At 44.4% G+C, this 19130-nt stretch overlaps 1 protein-coding gene across 1 annotated transcript in view; it reads right to left on the bottom strand.

The window, feature by feature from the left end:
- STK24 (serine/threonine kinase 24) overlaps positions 1 to 9034 on the bottom strand; it is a 104209-nt gene extending 95175 nt beyond the window's left edge. Inside the window, exon 1 of the mRNA XM_087814261.1 lies at positions 8848 to 9034. Coding sequence (XP_087670387.1) covers positions 8848 to 8889 — 42 coding nt within the window. The 5' untranslated portion in view covers positions 8890 to 9034. The remainder of the gene's footprint in view (positions 1 to 8847) is intronic.
- Positions 9035 to 19130: the final 10096 nt, after the last annotated feature.

The raw sequence follows: 19130 nt of genomic DNA, 5'->3' as shown, positions 1-19130 counted from the left end.
TACCCTTGGTCATTCACCCATTAATGTCAAGTGTTTAAGGAGCAGCACTGTGCAGTGAGTGCCACAGCTTGTGCCATGCACTGAGCGTGCAGAGACCCCTCTCTCCATTCCTGAGTTCACAATCATTTGACTAGTGGCAAAATGGATGTGCCACATGGGCTCCTGTGCTGTCAGCCACAAAACATAGAGCCATGGCTGAAGTAGCCCCCACCACCGTCCCAAGAAGCAGACACTCAATTCTGGGCCATGGGCTGAGCTGAGCCCCGAAAACATCAATCAACTTAAACAAATGTTTCTCCAAAGAGAGTTCCTGGAAATGGTTCTGTGCCACAAGATATTGGGACCAGAAAATGAGACAGAACGGAGAAAAGCGGGTTCTCGGTTCAAGTTAGGGTGGTAGAGGTCACTGACTGTTGATATGAAAGTAACAAGCATGTTTATATTGCTGTTTACTCAGAAACCAGAAGCGCAATCAGGGATGAAGGAAACAGTGTGGCCGAAAAGTCCTTCCCCACCCTCAGGTCCCCCAAGCAGTCCTGACCTTGGAATTCAAATTCTATTCATTTCATTAATTCATCTATAAATTGAAGGACAGAGACTTCCAGGTAGAGAGCACATCAAGCACAAGCATCTATTTTAGTTAATCCTGAAATTCCAATAAAACTATAATAAAGAGGGTTTTCTTAAGAGGCTAACTCTCTGAGTACCAGGAGAGGAGAGAAGACCACCAGCAATGAAATTCCAGAAGCTGGAAAGTGGGTGGTGGGAAGAAAGATGGAGAGGAGAAAACGAATGCTAAATGAGAGGTGGGAAAAGCAGACAATCAACTTCACTCACAGTGCCAAATCCCCAAAACTCAGGAATTGGCAGCACAGGTACCTCTGGAAGGGAGCACCTACAAGGAGGGAGAGTTACAGTGGTCAGATACCCAACTGCCTTCCTCACTCCCCACACCAGGCATTTACTTCATGCCTCCCCTACCAAGGAAACAAGTGAAAGCATATTTCCTGGAAAGGAAAGCTGAGGGTTTCTGGCACAGAATGAAGCCACATAAGACACTGTGCCCACACTCAGTCCTTTCCCTCCATCCAGTGCTCAGGTGAGCATGAAGCCTCAGGCCAGAGAAGGGGCCAGGCATCAGCTTGAGGGGTACATCAAGCGTGAACAAGGATGACCAGTCTAGACCGGAGCAGGTCAGAAGGCTCCAGGAAAGGCTTCCCAGGAAGGAGAAATGTATAGAAAGCTAAAAGAAACTGACATAAAGCCATTCCTCAACTCCTGTCCAATAGGAGCACTTGACATCTGTTTAAAAAAGCCATACTCAAGGGCTCAGATTTCCATCCATCTTGGTAGCGCCGCCCCTCCCTCCGGCCCGGCATATGAGTGGACACCTAAAGGTGGCCTCTACCACTAAAAAGGAGACTAAAACCAGTCCAGAAGATCCAATATCCAAATAATTAAGAGTTTAAGGAAAGAAAGAACAAAGAAAATGGAGGGGAAGGGAAGTCCAAGAAGTAAATCAACAAAAAAGACCTGCGTTACCCAATTAAAGGGGCCTACAAAGTACCTATCACAAACAATAAAAATAGACCCACACCAAGATAAGTCACTGTGAAACTTCAGAAGTTCGGGAGAGGAAGAGGAGGTAACATGTGAGTAAAAGTCTCAAGAAAAAAATTCAGATCCTATTAAGTTAATGAAGAACAAAACAGCTTGTCTACACAGAATTCCGTATTGGTGTGGCACTGCAACACTGGAAGCTCAAACAGTGAAGAAATGCCTTCAAAATTCTGGAGGAAAATAATTTCCACCCTAAGACTGTATCACATGCCAAAAAATCAATGGAAGGGAAAGGTAAAAATAAAGAAATTTTCAGATACCCAAGTCTTCAAAATACCTATTTCCCATGTACCCCCATTCACAAGAAGGCACTGCAAAATATGTTCCACCAACACAATGGTGCAAACCAAGAAAGATGGTGATCGGAGAGAGCAAACAGGTCACCCAACAGAGAGCAGCACGAGGAAGCCAAGGACAAAAAACGAGAAAGCCAGAGTGTGAATGATCCCCAGGCCACATCAGGCAGGTCCGGAAGGCTCACTGGGAAACTTCTGCAAGAAGGTGGAACTGATGACAGCCTGTCTGCTCTGTCTGTACTTCTCAAGAGAAGGCTTCAACAACTGGTGCAAGTCTGAAGTTGAATAAATATAAGTACTATTATAGATTGAATGTTTGTGTCCTCCTAAAATTTGTATGTTGAGACCTACCCCGCAATGTGATTGTGTTAGGAGGTGGGGACTTTGGGAGGTGATTAGGTCATGAGAATGGAATCCTGAAGATTGGAATTAATGCTCTCATACCAGAGAGTACCCTTGCCCCTCCTGCCAAGTGAGGGCCAAGTGAGGACCCAGCAATAAACAAACTGTCAGTGAACCAGAATTCTCATCAGACACTGAATCTGCCAGCACCTTCATCTCAGACTTCCCAGCCCCCAGAACTGTGAGATATAAATGTTGTTTAAGCCACCCAGACTATGCTATTGTTACAGCAGCCGGAACTAAGTACATTACCAAAAAACAACTTCCAAAAAAGATTTGAAAAGCAATCCTGGTGTACTAATGGCTGGGCTGTGAATACTGTTTACACAGTCACATTAATGTTCACACTGATCTGTCCAAAGTTACAATGTAACTATATTGGGAAGAAGAAGGGTAGGTAATAAAAGAGTGAAGGAGGCAAGAGAAATAAATCCTCATCTTCAGAAATGGCTGAAACTAGAAAAAAAGTAGCAGCAATTTTTTAAATGTTCTTTATAAACAAAGGAGTAACAACACTGGGCTAAGAAAGATCAAAGGGGCTGCCTTTGGGAAGGAGAAAATGGAGGCAAGGGACAAGTAACTGTTACCCTCCCAAACAAACCTTATGAAGCCATCTGACTCTCTAAAACATAGGTATACTTTCTTTAACAAAATCTAAATAAAAATCCTAAATAATTAAAAATTTATAAAAGGATTTGGGTCTATATGGTCCTTTCAAATCATAAGACCTATAAGACTTTTTGAAAACAGAGACTTAAAATAACAGGAAGAAAAACACCACCTACATATTTGGTCAGCATTAACATAAAACTTGAAATGTCCCCAGAATTTATGCAGATACTAATAGGACGCTAAACATTAAAGATTCCTTTTGCTGACCAAGAACCCTCATGAGAACATAATGGAAGGTCCCTAAAGTCAACAAGGGCTGTGTTTAGGGGTGTGTACATCGACCTCTTTGTAATCCACAATTTGGGATGTTTTACACTTTGTAGCAAACAAAGGTACATCTTGTTTTATTTTCTCTAATCTCAACCCTAGAAACCAGGGAGCCAAGTTTTAGATCAGGAAACTCCGTGTTCACCCCCAGGAGGCAGGTGTTGCAATAGCCATGTTTTTCCTTTTCCCAAGAAAAAGAAAAACACTTTTGGCACTAAGTTTTAAATACACTGCAATGCAAAAATATGAATTATGGGAAATGACTGGTCCAATGACAGTGGTTGACTCTAAGCAGCAAGAGAGGGTTATCACATAGCAACTTCTATTTCCTGCACTCCTGCCACAAGATTCCATTCATGATAACAACTAAAGCAGCTAAAGCAGAAAAAAAAGTCACAGAAGGGTTGGTTGGGTGTGGTCCATTTCCTGCAGGTACGAGTTTCCAAGCTGGCAACTCTGAATCACTGGGAGAAATCACCCAAATAGAGAGTGCAGTGGCATGTTTCTCAAGAGATCATCAGACTCCTGGCTCTGGCTTTAGCAGGACTATAAAAATATACTAGAAAGCAGCAGCAACTACCAACAGACTCATTTCTTCAGTAACTACTCACACTGCATCTTAAACCAAGATCCTAGAAAAATACTGTTCAACTGAAAAGCCAAGTCAACCTGCATTAAATAAGCTCAGCTCCACACATTAGTTGAGGACAAAGACTACAAAAGGGACAAGAATGCAATTACAGTGGCTGCCACTTACTCCAACTTCTCTCTGCGGGAGCACTGTGCTACATCAGCTGCCTGGAAAAATCCAACCTGACCAATTTCTACTTGAAGCTTACTTGGTTCTCTGTGAAATACTATCAAGAACATTCCCAGATCTGGGATGAGAACCAAAATGTCCGGGACTGCCCCAAGTTATATTTTTTTAATTTTTAAAAATCTTCTGAAAACTCTCATCCCCAAACTCACTTTTAAGCAAAACAAATTCTTAACACTGTTAAGTTTTGGTGACATAGGAAAACAGGGAATATGAAGTATTAAATTAGGTATTTAAAAAAAACTTATTTTAGGCCACTAATAATTAGAGAAAAATGTGCCTTTATTTTCCCTATTACTCCAGCACAAAACAGCAAAAAGGGTCCTAGGAAGGGGATGGGAGAGAATAAATAGAAGACTATAAAATGTTCACTGAGAATTCAAATGACCAAGGTTAAGGTCAGCCTTGTGAAAAGGTCCACCTGTGGTATCCTGCTGACACTGGGACCTGCAACGGCTCGGCTCAGTCTTCTCTGCTCCTACTCTCACTACCCTGAGGTTCTTCTCACCTAAAGTGCTATCACTGCCTTCCAGCCGGCACCCAGGGCTCTCCAGAATCCAACTCCTTCCGCCTTCTCCTACCACCTGCAACTGAGAAAGCAGAGTTCCTGAAGTATAGGACACTCAACAACACTACCCCACTGCAGCCAGGAACACAGGACCCCCTTCCCTGGGCCTGTGTTGCCCCTCCACCCCCAGCTCTGAGAACCAGCTTTCCAACCACACACCTCTACTCTCTGTGCACCTCAGTTACTCATTTGAATGGGCCCTCGCTATGCTGCCGACTTCATGAGGACAGGCCCAAAGGAGTTTCTCACTTGTACCTCCCCTGGCTGCTGCTACTACACTCCACAGACAAATGTGTTGCATGAACGTGGACCGTCCATCCAGTCCAACGTTTTAAGACACTAGGCCACATTCTAGAGTTCAACATTTCCCTCAAGGTGTTTTCAGAACCTAAATCTCACAAATACTCTAAATTTCCACACACACCAACCTTTCCCCAGGTTGCAGATGGTAATAGGCTGAACATGGGGAGGCCTCTTCCATGGAAACAGGAAAAAAAAACCTATGGAAATGTGACACTAAGAGGGGGGGGAAAAAGCACTTAAGCCACAATTAAATGCAGCTGTCCTTCTGTTTGCCTTCACTTCCCAGATTTTGCAGAGCACAAAGGTTTCCCCAGGGTAAGCAAGAATACTTAAGAAAAGCTCCCCATGCATCCAAACTGGTCATTAAATGTCTTCCTTGCTCTCCCCACACAAAGCATTCTCGGCCAAAGGTTTCTCCCAGCAGCTAGAGAAATGGAAGGATGACGCTAACCAGTAGAACTTTCCATTTTCTAACTATTCTTATAAGGTGTCTATATTTTCAAATATGAGAATATATTAAACTTATGACATCCTCAAAACATGCTAACTGAACTCAGGCCCCACTACACAGGTGACAGAGCCAATCACTATCTTTCAAACTTAGACCAAAATCACTCAACTGTGAAATCAATGTAGTGTTGCAACCACCTTTTTTTTTTTTTTTTTAAATAAAATACACCACACAACTACTTCACAAGTAATAAGAATTAGAACAGTCTTCTAAAACTTTTGTTTCAGGTCTTGATGTAAAATGCATTTCTTACGTGAGTGACAGTCCAGAAAAGTTTAAAAGTGACTGATAAAATTCTGTAACAGAAATTATACACCAAAATTTAATTCTTTTTAAATTACAACTTATGCAAACTATAAGCTCATCAGTGCCCTGCCTTGAACTGAAGCTTGATTTTCTTTTAATCTCAATTGAGTAAAACACCGCATGTTCAATGGACAGGGTGTAGTTAAATCCACAAATCAACCTAATTTCTTCATGTCTACTTGTAGTTACTACATTCAGTTCATTTCTATTTTTCCCTCATGTTAATATGAAACCAGGGCGTGGGAGGTAAAAAAGGAAAGGCCCCTGGCAACCTCCATTAAACATTTATTTGAAATAAGTCATTCAGATTTACAGTCATCAGTCACCTAGGGCCTGGCACATGTGTGTTCAGTAACAACTGCTGATTAGATAAATATCGGTCTCACACTTCTAATTTCTTTAGCAAACACAAGTTGGAATGAAATAAACATTAGTTTTTGCAAAAGTAATACTAAAGCAATAATACAGCACAGTGAGGAGTATGGCCTTGAAAGTAGGAAATAACCTGGGTTCAAGCCACAAATTTGCCACACAACACCATCTCACCTTCATCAGTTCAATTGGTCTGCTAGTTTCCACATCTAGAAAATGGCATAAAAATACCTATGCTTCAAGTGGTGCCAGTAAGAATCAAGAGGCATAAAAATGATTTGCAAGACAGTGAAAAGTGATGTTTATACTAAAATGTTCTTTCATTCAGGTTTATTTTTTAAGGACCTCTGCCTAGGCTGTCAATTCACTCGGCTGCCTTCTGAAATTTTTAAGCCAGCTCCTTATAAGTCCTGGTCAGAAGAGAGACAAAAAAAGGAAGGGATGTGAGATGTATCAGGACAGAGCACAGAAGGGTCGGTAGTTCTGTTTTATCCTAGAGAACAGTCAAGGGCACGTGTGCCTTTAACTTAATCCTCAACAACTCTGAGGAAAGCCTCCCTGGGCCGCAGCAGCTACTAATTCAAAGAAAATAAACGTGCTTGTTTTTTTTGGGGGGGGGGGGCAGGGAAGGAGAGGAATGTTCTCCCCCAAATGGCACACTAAAAACAATTATACAGTTTGCAGATATACAATACAAATATAGTATCATATAGTTTGTAGATGCAAATGCTGGGATGACCGTCAGAAGTCACCTTCGCACCTCTGAAACTTAACAGCTGCAAATTTGGTTGTTTCAACCAAGTAAAAACTTATCAGCTTTATATACTGAGAAAGGAAAATAAACACCATTCCCTTGTAACATTACCTAGGAAATACACTATATTTATTTAGGAAGCAAACTTATTACAGGAAATTCACTTTCCACACTCCTGAATAAAGAAAAAAAGGGCAAAAAATGTACTGAGACCAGATGCCACCTGGTAACCGTCTGATACTGACACTTCAGGACACCAGCCAGCGGGGCTCTAAGTACCTTTTCAAACTGATTCACTTACCTCAAAAGCCGAATACCTCGTGGTAAACTCTAAGGGAGGCATTTGTGCTAGATTGCAACCTGATTAACACAGCATAAAAGTCAGTCTAAATGAAGTATTGGGTAAATGTATTTTTTTAAATCATTATAAGAGGGGCCTTCTTGCTCTACCGGTCAGAAATAATTTTTCACCCAGTTCACTCTGCCTTCCTATTCAAACAAAACCAAAGCAGGAACTTTAGAAAATACCAAGAAACCACATCTGATTTTTACCTAGCGGTCAGCAGAAGCTTAGGTTTTAAACGCCTGTTGAGTTTTAAAACTCTTTAGATGAGATTCAAGGGCAGTTTTCTTGAAGCACACAATTAAGATTTATTAACTTTAACTGCTACTCCTTAAAAAAACAGAACAAAACAAAAAACCCTCGGACTAAAATCCTGGCAACATTATGTTACTATTTTTCTATTTTAAACCTGAACAATGAAATCCAGTTTTGTTTTTACAGTTTAAAAAGAGAAAATGATCTGCCTCGGAAGAGGGGAACAGATTCCCGACTTCTAGGAGCCCAGGTCCCAGCCCTGTTCCTTTCAGCCCTCAAGAGCGAGGGAAGAGAGGATGAGCCTGTAGATGTCTTTAAAACAAACAATCCACTTGGATATTGTGGTTTTCTTAGGCTCGCTCGCTTAGCTAAACTGGGAAAGCAAAACTTTAAGCACATACCCTAACTGAGTCTTGAGATTTTAATCCCATTTTGCCACCATTTATGCGCTTGCAAATATTACAAATTAGGCAAGGATGGTGGTTTTATTTTTCAAAGGACCAAAAACAGTCCCCAATGGAAAAAACGTTCATGTATTCATGTCAATTTGAAATTCAACTCCTCCCCACCCACCAAAAAAGTCACTGGTAGGCCAAGATGCCACAAAGTATCAAGAAAGAGGTTTACTGGGAAGGGGCTCATCTGGATCCAATCAAGCCTCAAAGTAAAAAAGCCCAGTGTCCCGGGATCGCTGGGTCAGCCTCAGTTCGGGACACTGGAGTGCACGTTGTCCGAGTGATTCCTTATTCCAGGTTTACGGGCTCGCACTTTCCCCTCCGTCGGCACCAGAAGGAAACGCGCGGAACCGACGCGCTGGAAGCGGGGCTGGCAGCTACACCTTCCCCGCCCCGCCCTGCCGCCGCCGCCCCGCCCGGCCCGGGACAAGCCGCGGCGCGCCCGGGCTCCCCTCCCGCCGCTCAACTTTACCGCCGGCTCGCCGGGAGGGGACCGGGGCCTCCACCCCCCGCAGGCACGCAGGGCCCAGAGACCGCGCCGGGGCCTCCTCGGGCATTTCCCCACATCACTTCTCCCCTGGGGCTGAGGCCGGCGCCGGGCCTGCAGCTCGGAGGCGCTGGGGGAAGAGGGAGGCGTCCGGCACCCCACATCCTTCCCTGACCGCCGCGACTCCGGGCCAGCAAGGCCGCCTCCGGGCCACGGCCCCAGGTCCCTGCGCCCCCCCACCCCAGGCCCGAGAGCCGGCCGCGGCGCCGGGCAGGGCGCCCTGGGGGCTGGGATGGCGGCGCGAGAGGCCCGCGCGACCCCGGAAGGGGCAGCGTGGGGGGGGCCGTGTTTACACCGCCAAGTTCCCCGCTTCCGCCCGGCCCGCGCATCCCTCCCCGGGCGGCCCGGCTCCAGCCTACCTGCATGCCGGGCAGGCCCGACTGCACCGGGGAGTGAGCCATGGCGGTCAGGACGGCCACTTCCTGGGACGGGGCGGCCGCGCCGCGGCGATTCACGCGGGCGACGAGGCCCGCGGGCCACGCGCAGCCTTCGGGCGGTGGGGACGGCCGGCCAAGCCCGAGTGCGGCTTCGGCGGGGCCGGCCGGAGCCCGAGGCCACCCCAGCCCCCACGGGTCCCGGGCCGGACGGAGGCTCAGCGGCGGGCGACGGGCGGCGCCTCCATGCACGGCTCCGGGAGCGGCTGTGAGGGGCGCGGGGCCTCGCCGCGAGGTGCTGCCGTTGCCGCTGCCGCTACAAGGCTACGGCCGCTGCTGCCGCTGCTGCTGCTCGGCTGGAGCCCGGCGGCCTGGAGCCCGAGTGGGCGCGCACAGACGGCCGAGCCCGCGAGCGCGGAGCGCGCCCCGCCCCGGCCCGGCCCCCGCGCCCGCCTCCGCCCCCGGCCGGGGACCCCGCCCCGCGCTTCCGGGAGGGGGAGGAGGCTGGCGGCCGCCGCGAGCCCTAGGCCGCAGCGCCCGCGCCGCCGCCCGCGGGGGCTGGCGGGAACCTGGGCGAGGCCGGCGAGGTGCCCGCGCCCCCAGTTGGCCGAACGGGAAGGAGGATTTCGGCTAGGTGCGAGGAGAGCGCCTCGGCCGGGGGTCCCCCGGGCGTGGGAAAGAGAGGCCGCCTCCGCCCGCACCCCCGGCCCGGGTCAGGAGCTCGGGGAGCCTGGGCGAGGAGGGAGCGGTTAGCACCGACTCCTACTCCGCTGTCCTCCAGCCGTCCAAGCAGGCCCCCCCTTCCCCATCTGCCCCCCGAGGGCAGCGCGGGGCCGGGAGGCCGCGGGAGGAAGAGCGCCCCGGGGGCCTCGGCCGGGGCCGGTCCCGAGCTGCCAGGGCGGCGCTTCCTCGGTGTCGCGGTGAAGTTAGCGACCAGCCCGGCAGGAAACCGAGGGAGCGGCGGGAGCTGCTCGTGCCCAGCGCTTTTGCCACTTGAAAGCTGCCCCGCTCGGAATGCTCGGCGCTGGCAACTCAGCTGAGAAGCGAGGGGCTGGACACAGTCTCGGGGCTCTGGACCGAGGCGGGAGCGTTCGCCCCCAGACGGAGGGGGAGGGGGGGGGCCGGGAGGAAGGGAGGACAATCGGAGGAAACGCGCCCAGACTTTCCCCGGCCCTCTCCGTCTTTCCGCTGCCTGCGAAAGCCCCGGGCCGCTCTCGGCGACAGCCCTGTCTCCGCCTTTGAGACCCTATTCTCCAGCTACAGAGGAAAGAAAGACGAAGGAATGAGTCAGTGCTGTCTCCATAAAGCATTTTATTTATGACAGAGTGGTAGCCGCTGAAATTATCTGTACCTCAAGTTGTTGGGACCCGGGCACCGCCTTCGTGTCCATGAATGCCCACGTTGCACCATTGCTGTGCATGCAAAAAAAAAAAACAACAAAAAAAAACCACGAGCCCCCAAGAGTTCACAGGCTATTGGAGGAAACTCTCAAAAGTCCTCCACTGAGATAAGTGTTCAGTCTCTGAGGTGTGGTTGTACTCAGAGAATTTCAGTTCCCTCCTGCGCTCTGGATCAGACAAGGCGTGGGGTACTAAAACTTAATCCCTGCTTTCCCTTTGGAAATAGGCGAGCTCTTCCTCGAGGTTCTCCACGATGCTTTCAAATCCCTTTGTGATTGTCTACTAACTTCACTAAAGCCCTGCCAGCCCCAAGTACTGTGAAGGGAGTGTGGCAAATACAAAGTTAAGAAAGGCATGAACCCTGATACCTAGGAGTTTACCATCTTGTGTAAATTTTGTGTACCTAAAAAATGGGTACATAGGAGATGAACAGCAAACAAGCAAGAGCATGAATATTAAAAATGTTCACGATCTTCAACCCAGGAATTCTATTTACGGTAACGTATGCTAAGGAAACAACCAAGAAATGCAAATGAATATATTTAATTGTGGGGAACCTGGGAACAGATTAAAAGTCTAACAGAAATTGTAAGTAAATGATACCATATTCATACCATAGTCATTAAAAATGATGTATTTCAATGCTTAGTAATATGGAAAAATACTTTCATTTTATATCATTAAAAAAGAAAATTCAGGATACAAAACAGTATGTATAGTCTGATCTCAAACTACTTTATGAAGTTATACTTAAATATATATTATTTACATATATGTGTAATTTTATGTGTGTGTGTGTGTAAACAGAAAAACCTGGAAGTATATGCACCAAGATTTAGCAGTGGCTATCTCAGGAATTAAAGATGGCTTTTTCAGTCAGTGGTCAGCCAGCAGAGACCATCATGGTTAGAGGTCTCTCCTTGGGGTCGGCAGTCAGGGCGGTAACATGGCAGGAAGATAAAGAGGAAGAAACAGGACAAAAGGACAGAAACGTAAAGGCACTGATCTGAGGCATACCAGAGGAAACTCTCAAACACTGGGGCCTATTTTGCAGTAGGTTAATTTCCATCAAATAAGCCCCGGGGGCCTTGGACCATAATAGTCTGGATATAAAAAGTAATCTGAGCCCCTTTTGGTATCCAGAGGCTAGTGAGGTTAAGAACATGTGGGTTACAGTGGGATATAATTTATCTGGGCACAGTGACTTGCATTCATTAGCTGGTCTAGTCCCCTGTACTATTTATCTCCTCACCATGACTGAACTACATTTCCTCTTTTAACCATATTTGTACTATTAAACACCATTGTCCTTAAAAGAGAAGCAGCACATTAGGAGTTACTGTTCCACTCAGTCATATGCAGACATTACCCAGCAGACCCTGGACAGTGGCCCTCTCCCTTTGTTCTAGCAGAGCAGAGATGATTGACAGGGCCTAAGCCCATGATGGGGTCCTGTCCAATTGCCCATTATATTCATTTATACACTAACACATTTTTTGAATGCCAACTATATGTCAGATATCTGGTTCAGTGTTGGGTGTGTAAATACTAGATTCTCAGATCTCTCTTCTATCCTAGGAACATGGCCTCCTGGAATCCTAATTTAAGAATTTTACAATAACACAGTTGATTAAATTCAGAGTCACAATATCTATATTTTTACTAAAGAAAGAAGAGGGTTATCCTTTTCATCTTCCTCTTGCCACTTTTCCTTCACTCTCAGCTTGCAATTACAACAGATCATATACTGAATGAAGGAGAGATTTTGAGGGTCTCCATAGGGATTATGGAGAGATTTTGTAATTTCAGAAGGAGAGATTTTGAGGGTCTCCATAGAGATTATGCATTCCCAGGTCTCCATGGAGACACTAACCCATGGGATTATTTTCATTCCATGGCCCTTTTTGTCTTTTGTGTTGACCTAAGGACATGAATTGGCAATGACTTGTGCTCTGACACATATTTGGGACCGCAGAGGACATTTACATAACCCTATATAAATCTCCTCCATAGATAGAGACCTGTGTATTGAAATCCCCTAAGCCAGCCCATAGCTTCAGCAGAGCTCAGAATGCAACCAAAAGCAAGAATTCAACAATCTTTTTCCCTTCTTTTGAGTTGAAAAGATAAACACCCGCAAATGCCACTTTATAAAGAACAGCTAGACAAGTAGCACATTAGCAATTTAGATTTACAGATTAAAGAAAAGGACTTACACGGTGAACTTTAAAGAGAAATATGAGTATCTTGGATAAGTAACTAACAGAAGGCTTGACAAATTTCTACACATGTTCAGCAGGTGAAGGCACAAAAGAGGAAGACAGATTATTAAGATCAGTACAAAGAAGCATGACTAGTCATAGTTGGATGACGTGACAGCAAGAAAATGTATGCTGAAGCCTTCAGAAAAGATCCAGCTACATTGTGGAATGGTGAAAAGGCAGTTTCATTCTGTGGGTGTGAGGCTCAGAGCACAAGCTCTCACAGCAACACCACTCTAAGTCAGTTTTCAGTTGCACCCTGCATTCGTTTGCTTGGACTGCAATTACAAAGTACCAGTGGGTGGGGTGGCCTAAATATCAGAACTTTATTTCCTCACAGTTCTTGAGGCTTGAAGTCCAAGATCAAGGTGTCAGGAGGGTTTGTTTCTTCTGAGGTCTCTTTCCTCGGCTTTCTCCCTGTGTCCTCACATAGTCTTCCATGAGTGTGTATCCCGTGATCTTCTCATCTTATAAGAACACTCATTATATTTTACTAGGGCTCACCCTAATGACTTTATTTTAACTTAATTACCTCTTTAAAGACTGTATCTTCAAATACAGTCACATTCTAAGATACTGGGGGTTGAGATTTCAACATATGAATTTGGGGGAGGGAGCACTCACGATTCAGCCCATAATACACCCCTTTTACTATATATGTGTTTCTGACCAACCCTCCGTAACTGGTTCCTCCAGGCTCAGTTCCATGATCAAGAGCTTCCTTTCTCCTCTTCCAAGGCCTGTGGACCTTGGTACATAGTTTACATTTCTGCTAAAAGGCATTGCTTCATATTTCCTTGGGCGTAGTGTCTAAACTTTATCTCCCATAGAAACTACAGCACTAATCTTCAATCACTGGGCAACTGAGCACAGAAGCAGGGAATAGAAGCAGGTGTTTACTTGGTAAAATATTTCTAATTATAAGAAATCATCTGGAATATGTGGCAAAATCTGCCAGAAGAGAGTTCAGAACATTTTGCAGGGAGTACATCAAAAGTAATAAATGCTCATTTCAGCCAAAAAGTTATGCTTTAATAAGGTCTATCTTTTTCTCTATTGCTTCCTTCACCCCTGAGTATTATTGCACTTGGAGATGAAATTTACCAGGAAGACTGGGGTCTGAGATCCCAGTGGGGTGTGGGGGGCTTTTAGTTGCACAATCCCAGTGTGGAAATTCCAGAGACTCACACTGGAGAGGTTTAGGCTGTTAGAAGGGCACATTAGAACAGGCTCACTAGAAAAATTCTCATGTGCAATTTTGCCTGGCAAAGAGCCAATTAACAGGGCTTGTCGCCCTCTGAACAGTGGCCACTCAACCCTGCCAATCAGCTTATAAAGGCTTTAGTATACAAAGACTCATCAAGCTCTGTGTGTATGGATTTCCCTCCCTCTGGGAGCTGGGTTTGCTTTCAGATATATCCAGAAAGGGCATAAATGAAATCATCCCCAGAAGGGTGATGTCATCCATCCTACAGTCACAAAAACTGCAGCACCAGTTTTTAAAAGCCCTTGGCCCAGCTTTCTGACAAGGAAGACAAATTGTGGAAAATGATTTTAATTTTCACTTCAAAGGGATCTAGGGAATTATGTGCTTAAAGAGGATTGTGTAACCACACAAAGGTAAAATGGGCCTATGAGTTACAGGCGTTGGTTCCTGAATGCACATAACCAAGTATTCTTGGAACCTTCATGAAAATACCGCCCTAAATGCTACCATTCCATCAAGGCTTCACTGCAAAAAAAAACTAAGCATGCCTTGATTTTCCAGTCTAGTTTTATTTGGTTTCCTAAGAAGCTGTGTTATAATATTATTAGTCAGAACTCTTTGAATAACAAGTGACAGAAACCTAACTCAAACGTCTATAAGCACAAAAGGGAAATTTTAGCTGTGACAGAAATCCAAGCTTGGCTAAATCAGTCGTGGATAAATCCAGGAGGGAGGGTTCAATGATAAAATCAGAACTCTGTCTTTATGCCTCTCCTCTGTTTCCCCTCTGCTAGAGTCTGTGTGGCTTCATCCTCATAAAGGTTTTCTCAGGGTGGTGTCAAGAGTCACTCTATGTGGTCTTTCTAATCCTAGAGAGAAGAGACTGACTTTCTCTTACCTAGTGTCTATAAACCACATCTAGTGGAGGAACTCAAATTTGTGTATATGCATTCTTGTAACCAGAGGGCAAGAAAACACAGGGAGGGAACAGTCCAATCCCAATAGCATGCAATGTGGAAGACAGTTTTTCAAAGACTCTGGCCTGATATATTCCACCCCTCGGCTGCCCAGTACATGCATACACCTGTGCACACACACATACTCTTTCTCCATAGGTATAATTTCTTCTGTACCCTTCTCAGCATGTGTATCCATTCATGTACTTATCTCTTCCCCAAAGCAAGTCAAGCCGAAGTGCCTTCCAGTTAGATCATCCTAGTCCAGGGGCTCTGGGTAATATGCATAACTCTTTGTCACGTCTGGATGTGGCCTTTCACAGGTCGGCAATCTGTATCTAAATGGTAAGTGTTATCATCCTTAGTATATTATGTTTAATATATTATGGAAAAGAACATTTTGATAGCCACCTTAAAAACTCTTATATGAATATTGGAGAAAGAGAAATAAGCAGAAATAAGCAGGAAATAATCATCTATAATATATAGTTGACCCTTAAACAATGCAGGGCTTAAACAATCCCCTGAGCAGTTGAAAATTCACATATAACTTTTGACTCTCCCAAAATTTAAATACCAGTAGCCTATAATTGACCAGAAGCTTCACCAATAACATAAACAGTCAATTAACACACATTTTGTATATAGTATATATTGTATCCTTTCAATAAAGTAAGCTAGAGAAAAGAAAATGTTATTAAGAAAATCATAAGGGAAAATACTTTTCACAGTATTTATTGAAAAAAAGTTTACATGTAAGTGGACCCATGCAGTTCAAACTTGTGTTGTTCAAGGGTCAACTGTGCATGACACCTTCCTGGAAAGTAAGGTAGTAGGAAGCATGCCTGGGTCAGCCAAGCATGCCTGGTGCTGCACTGGCTCTGTTCTTTGGAAGGTTCTACCTTTTCTATGGTCCTCCATGGCCACACTCAAGAGGAGCCTGGGCAGGCTGGTCCTTCTGGAGGCTGCACCGCTTTACTAGCCCAGTTCTATTGGTGAGTATTTGGGTTCTAGGATTGTCTTAGTGCAAAAGTACCAAACTTTCTCCTTCACAGCATCCTTAGTATCTTAGTATCTTTTTTATATATTTATTTCAGAGAGAGGAAGGGAGAGAAAGGGAAAAAGAAACATCAATGATGAGAGAGTCATTGATTGGCTGCCTCCTGCACACTTTCCACCAGGGATCGAGTCCGGAACCTGGGCATGTGCACTGACCGGTAATAAACTGTGATCTCCTGGATCATAGGTTAATGCTCAACTACTGAGCCACAATGGTCAGGCCTTAGTATCTTTTTCATAGCATTTCTGAGCCAAAAAAAGTATCTAACAGTACAATTAACTAAGAAGCTAGGTACAAACAACTTGAGTATTTCTGTCTTAATAACTTAGTAGCCATCTGAAGAAATAATGCTGCAAATTAAAAATAATATTTTAATTTTATTTTTAAATAATCACAATTACTTGCTAAGGGGACATTTGTTCCTATTGGATGCTGCACAACTTCTCAAACCTTAGAATCAGATTGGACACCACCAGTTTCAATTCTTGTTACACATTTATTTTTGTGTTATCATAGCAACTGCCAAATATATAAGCAACTGCTTTGTAAGACATGTGATATCATTGAAAACAGTATTATAACTGTGGACTACCTGTCAGTGTGGTATTTAATAGATGTGTTTCTATTTTAGGAAACACTACTGTGTTTCCTAAAAAATTTAAATTTTAAATATCCCATGATACCTTTGTAAATTCTCTGCACCTCAGAGCACCTTGGGGCAGAGTTTGGGAACAATGGATCTGAGATTAGTCACTAAATTGCTCTGGTGATATAACTCCCTTGAATACTAAGTAGGAGACCAAACTCATTAACCTGTTGAGTCAGGGCCCCTGAATCTGAACCTTTTAATAGCATTTTCTGGCCTTTTAATATCTAGATTCTCTTGAGTATTGGGCTGTGGTACCCCAGTATGGCCAATGTCCATGTCATGGGCAGTGCCAAGGCATCCAGAGCCCCAGGCCAGTGGCTTCTGGTGGGGAGCACCCTCTTTTGTTTAGACCAGTGTATATAGATATGGATGTCATAAATTTTCATCCTCTGTTCCTATTGAGTCCAAAGTCTACGAATGACCCAGGCCTAGAAGCACAAGTGGTAACCATTTAGTCAACTTCAAACCAAGGATCATTCAAGTCAAGGACCGCCAGCTCTCCAGATGCAGGGACCCCTAGTGTTTTCCATCCAGTCTAACCCGTGCCAACTACCCAATTTTTCTCTTGCACCTTCCATTCCTTGTTCCAGTTTTTTACTTGTCTGGACTCTTTTGGTTTCATATGACAGAAACCCAATTAAAATTAGCTTAAGGAGAAACAGTAATTTATTGTCTTGTACAACTGGGAAATTCAGTATTTAGAAGTAAGTCACAGTTAAGTTCAAAGAGAAAAATTGTAAGAGGTGAACCAGCTTTTGATTTGGGGATTCAAAGAAGGTAATCAGGGCTCTGTGTGTCTTGATATTTTGGCTCGTTGGCCTCTGCCTGCATTACCTGTCTGATGGGCTCTTTGCATAGGAGAGCAGGATGGTATGTCAGCCTTAGGTCTTCATCATTCTCACAGCTTGAGAGCCCAGATTTAAAGGGAGCATCTCTCCTGATTGCTCAGCCAAAAGTTGTAGAGAGGATTCTGATTGGCTGGGGCAGTGAGAGGGGCAGAACCATCCATCAGAATCCAGGGACAGAGGACAGTTTCTTAGAGGAAGGGGTAGGGGAGGGGGAATAGACAAGAGCCCTAAACCCATGGGAGGTTCACTTTGTGTAGCTGCTTAACCTGGCAGTGGGGAAATTTTTCAAATTAAATTTAGGATCTTCTTATAGAGTACGAGGATCAGCTGTTGGCAATCTCTCTGTAAAGGGCTGAATAATCAATAATTTAGACTATGTGGATTGTATAATCTTCACTGATGTGTCAGCAAAACAGCCAAAGACTATGTACATACAAATGAGCATGAGGTGTTCCAAGGACAGCTTGTTTACAAACACAGCTGGCAGGCCAGAGCTGTGTCCGGGTGTTCTTTGTTGAACCCTGATCCCAATGAATGACCTTAGTGAGTTGAGTGAGGGGTCAGTCCATTGAATAGAGTTTAAACAGGACACGTTTTGGGGAAGTACAGGAAGGAAGAAAAAAAAACTACAAACATGCTACATGGATATGTAGAGTTGACAGAAAGAGACAAAGGAGCTATCCGGGACTGGGTACTGTAAATAAGTCCATACTACATAATTGTAGTTAAAGATAAAGGCAGGGTCCAAATTACATATACAACTGGTGAGAACATGAGGAGACAAATTTCCAAAGTGAGGATCCAGGCCTTCTGGGAGCATTGCCATTGGACCTTCCTAATGAAAAGGGAGTCATAGAAGAATTATCCCTGAAGTCATGAGCTCCTTAAGGTCAAAGTTCAAGTTTAGTTTTTTTTCTTGTGATACTAAGAGGGTTCCAGGTATGGGGATACAGAAGAAACCTATAATAAATACTTGCTTATTTGTGTCAGAAACAAGCAAGTATAAAAATTAAAATTCTACTATTTACAAAGCACTTAAAAATATTGGGAGCCCTGGCGGGTTTGGTTCAGTGGTTAGGGCATCTTTTATAGCTGACCTCAAGTATGGTCCTTTCTGGGAAGCTTTCCTTTGCCTCTTCAATTAGGGTTATGTGCTTTCCTGCAGATTTCCATAGAACTCTGATGATTCTTTTATTCATATTTCTTTACCAAATACACTGTATTATCATCACCTATATTTCTACCAGATCAAATGGACAGGTTCAATTATCTTTGAATACTCAGTAGCAGACTTAGGACTTGGCACTCAATTAAAAAAAAAAAAATGTGGGAAAAGAAGGGAAAGAAGGCTGGAGGGGCCTGGAATGTCTCTCCATTACCTGGAGATTATTTTATTGCAACAGGTCCACCTTGCTTAAGTTCACTCTTGATCCACTGGGCCACATGAGATATAGTTGTATTCCAGAAATGTTGGCCAGTGTGATTAAGTGGAAAATTATAACATGATGACTTCTGGAAGCATCTTAACATCTTCCCTCTCTTGCAATTGTATTAAGACTAGAATTATAGACTAGAGCTGCTCAGTAGAACTTCCTCTAATGATGAAAATGTTCTATATCTGTGCTGCCCAATAGAGTAGCCACAAACTACATACAGCTATGGAACACTTGAAATGTGGCTAGAGTCACTGAGGAACTAAATTTATAATTTAATTTAATGAATTTAAGTTTAAGTAACCACATGGGACTAGTGACTACCATTTGGATAGTGCAGACTCTTAATATTGGAGGTCATATTTTCTAATTTCCTCACTTTACAGATGAAGAAACTCAGCCTTAAAGAAGTAATTTTATTTCCCCAACTTCCTAATTCCTTGTACTGAAACAT

This window comes from Miniopterus natalensis, chromosome 2, assembly GCF_054644295.1.
Source record: "Miniopterus natalensis isolate mMinNat1 chromosome 2, mMinNat1.hap1, whole genome shotgun sequence".
NCBI classification, from domain to species: Eukaryota; Metazoa; Chordata; class Mammalia; order Chiroptera; family Miniopteridae; genus Miniopterus; species Miniopterus natalensis.
The sequence above is the reverse complement of the archived record's forward strand: the minus strand, read 5'-3'. Positions and strand labels throughout refer to the sequence as shown.